The 3,957-nt window shown below is 38.3% G+C and overlaps 1 protein-coding gene across 1 annotated transcript; it reads right to left on the bottom strand.

Moving 5' to 3' along the window:
* Nucleotides 1–2,902: 2,902 nt before the first annotated feature.
* Nucleotides 2,903–3,247, bottom strand: LOC147456582 (uncharacterized). The gene is made up of 2 exons (XM_086515506.1): nt 3,077–3,247; nt 2,903–2,992 (listed from the first exon to the last, which is right to left on the bottom strand). The coding sequence occupies exons 1-2, from the start codon at nt 3,245–3,247 to the stop codon at nt 2,903–2,905; spliced, it is 261 nt and encodes an 86-aa protein (XP_086371632.1).
* Between the last annotated feature and the right edge of the window lie 710 nt (nt 3,248–3,957).

Raw genomic sequence — 3,957 nt, forward strand, 5'->3', positions numbered from 1 at the left:
GTTCGATCTGCAGTTTTGCTTTATCACTTTAGAGGATATGCCTAATTTAGTTTGAAAATGCACATATTTCAAATGTTTCATGGTGGCACACTCATCTCGTTTACAAAGATTGGTGTGGACAAAAACTACCAAAAATAGTAGCTAACGGACGCCGTCATAAAATTGTATAAAAAGTGACGCAAAATGAAAAATTGATGCATACCTATATTTTTCTATGCTTATGTGAGTGATCCCACAAATTTAGGGATTTTTCACATCGAAAACGGTTTAAGTGAACTAAAATTGACATAGTTTTGATCAAAATTGACATAAAAGATCCAAAAATTGAGTTGTTAGTCCTTTTGGTCGTTGGGAAGAGAGAGAGGGTTGCTCCTTATAGAAAAAAAAACCTGAAAATTTTTCCTTATGTGTAATTCACTTCATACTTGCTCTATGAGTGTACTGCATCTCGCCTCTCCATTATCTTGTATATGAGCTTATGAAGCAGTGAATAAGGGTTTTCCTTCATCAAAATGGTGTGTGGGTTTCAATATGGAAGCTCTCAAATCTCTACAAATAAAAAATGATAGTCGTGAAGATGGAAGGTCATGATTTCCTTTCAACTGTTTGAAGTTCTTAGGGACGAGGCTAGAAGATTCCATGAAGAGGTTTGGGTTTTGAATGGGCTTTGTGCTTGTATGAGAGTTGAGGTTTATGGTTGAAACTTTAGTGTTTTTAATTTCTCTTTTTAAGTAAAATTGGTTGTAAATTGGTAATCCTTTCATCACGAACTCACTCACAAAAACAAGCAAAATCTAAGCACAATAGGAAAGAGGGCGTGTGACTTTTCTGTCACGAACGCTCTTAGACTTTGAGCCATCTTTTGAAAGAGGGTTTGTGACTTCCATAAACACTTTTTCACTAAGTTTTTGTGACCTCTCACAACCAAAGATTTTGCACCTTCCCAGGTAGACCACATAGCTGCTTGGGCTCCTTCTTCACCTACCTCAATAACAAGTCAAAACTACTTTCTTGCACGTGCTTCACTTAAATTCATGTCCTCTCATAAATTGTTGATGTGTTTGTATGCTAGTTGGTAATTACTAATTCCATGTCTATGTAGTTGTACCTCGCTCTTTTTTAAAATTGTCCATCTCTCTACTCTACAATCCATTAAAGATAAACATAATGTTCCAACAAACTTCTATGACAAGGCCAACCAAGCAAAGCTAGTTACTCTATGCATGCATATCAACCAAAACATAGTTTTGATTTTTATTTATTTTTTTCTCAAGGTGATGTGCACAAGTGGGTGAGAGATATAAGAGTCCAAATCAAGACTACCTTACCAAAGGAAAAGCTCATCCTAAAGAACTATGGTAGCAAAGCTAGAAATCTATGGTAAGCTTTTCCAATAGACCCTCTAGAATCTCACGATTCACAAGATATCACATGGAAAAAATTAATGAGAGGTGAGGGGATCAATAGATGCACAAACAACTTGGATGTTTGACCAAGAATGATGGATGCAAGGGAGGTGGATCAACTATCTAGCTAGACAATGGTAATGCATGCAAGTCAGCATGGAATTTACAAGTATAAAGTGATGAGAAGGATGTAAGACAGACCACACCTCAATGCCGCACGGGCTAAGAACCCATGTGTGGAAATTAAGTGACATGAAAATTTTCAAACTAGACCATGACAATGGTAATGCATGCAAGTCAGCATGAATTTACAAGTATAAAGTGATGAGAAGGATGTAAGACATACCACACCTCAATGCCGCACGGGCTAAGAACCCATGTGTGGAAATTAAGTGACATGAAAAATTTCAAACTAGACCATGGCATGGCCTCACATTTTAACGAGGACAAGACTTTGAGTGGGTGTAGCTGATTGTATGATTGAACACATGGGGTTAGGGCCAAGACACATGTTTGGGTGATGGGAGTGAACATCCAATGCAATGCTAACATCACATTTGCCCACACAACAAGCTGGAAGTCACAATGCCATACATAAAGAGGATGTGAAAGAGTGTGTTACCCACTACTCAATGCACTTCTTTATAGAAATAGGAAAATGAGAAAGAGTGTCTGTCACCCACTACTCAATGCCCCACATTTTATATAAATAGGAACACAATTGTCATATTATCACTCACAATGGAGTACATATACAAGAGACAATGCGTACCTCATACCTCTCTTACAAGAAAACTATTTCCTTCATCAACTTGCCGTGTGATATTAATCAACAAGATTTATTCAAGGGTTCATAATTCTTTATTGAGGCCTTAATCTTGGCCAAAAATGACACAAGGGATCACAAACCATTATCTTGCCACTTTCAACCTATGGATTTAGCGCTAGATCGCAGTTAAGAACTACAATGCACACAAACCTGTTTCAACAAAAGTTTCAAATCTTGATTCCTCTTTCTTTTGTGGAACTTGCACCCAAAATTGACCCAATTAATTTTAATGACCTAACGCGATATGCCACCTCTACTATTCAATGCACTATATTTCTTATAACAAGATACAGGATAGAGTCGCAATAAATGCTATCCAATACACTTACATGTAGGTATAATGTAGGAAAAACCTGACGACAAAGTTTTCCATGCTCACAATATCTTAGCCATCCATAATGTTACCTGCTTTACACTGACCGCAAGTACCCTCGTATAATTACAAGACCAGGTAGACCAACTTTAGAACCACCCACTAAAGAATGCTTTTGATAGGTTTTCTTGTATATGATTTACTGTTGCCCCACAACAAATGGATGGGGACATAATTAAATCACGGCACAACATAGGAGCTGCAGAATGCGAGGTCAATCTTGAGCAAGACTTTCCACAGATTTAGTCCATCTTCCCACCTGGTCCCACAGTATTAATTTGTAGCATAACAAGCCTACTCTGCCCAAACAAAGTGCAGAACAAAAGCATCCAATAACCCACTTTTGCCTCCGTTTATGCCATCATTTTTGCCTTTGGCTAATCTCTGTGTATCAAACAAGAACTTAATACCTTAAAGCTCTTGCCAAAAAAACGCCGGTTTCAAAAATACAAGAACGTCAGAACATACCAATGACTTCTTGGTTCCTTTGTGACATTTCCCAATTGATGAGTTATATTCCAACTTATCCCGCAACCTTGAAATTTCCCAATTTTTTCCTTCTAGAATGTCCTTAATCTCTTCATTAATGGCAGCTCTAACAACAACACTTGCGACTGCACCTGCAACTACGCGAGCCATGGCTACTCGTATATACAAAGGCTCATAAACACCATGAAAATTTGCTATGATTTTGTCATTCCATGGAGCTTTGCTAGCAATAAATGAGATGCCCAATAAGGCAAATTTTTTTGCCGCTTCATCCCAACCACGCTGCAGCAATGCTATTGCCTCCTCTGCTCTCCTCCTACTTGATATCTCCTCATGCAAGCGTGATACCACATCTTTGGATGACCTACCCAGGATGTGGCTTGTGAAAATGACTTCTTCTTCACTTGCTATGTAACATTTAATGGCCTAAAAACTTGTGTGTAGCAGAAATTAGCATGAACATAGTGGGAATTTCATTAGAATAGATTCCTAATGAGAATTACAAGAGTGCTTGGGTGGAGAGAGCAACAAAAAGAATAACACCTAGTTAGATAGCATAAACAATACTTTCAAAAGAGAGAGAAATTAAGCTATTGACAACAATTGAGGACCGGATTTTCATGGAGCCGGTCCCCCCTCCAAAAGGCTTTGTATTATGGTTTCTCCCATCAAGAGAGACATTGTACAATACAATTCTTTGTGTTCCTTCAAGACTAGCTAGTGCAATGAAGATGAAAGCTTCATGCACTAAGCAAAACACTTAGCAAACACAACATTAATTATCCCCGGTCTCAGACCCAAGACCTCACACACCTTCGAAGATGGTGAGAGCTAGCAGGGTATGAGAGTAGATTGAGAGG

Source organism: Adiantum capillus-veneris, chromosome 6 (assembly GCF_014529385.1).
Source record: "Adiantum capillus-veneris isolate H3 chromosome 6, ASM1452938v2, whole genome shotgun sequence".
NCBI classification, from domain to species: domain Eukaryota; kingdom Viridiplantae; phylum Streptophyta; class Polypodiopsida; order Polypodiales; family Pteridaceae; genus Adiantum; species Adiantum capillus-veneris.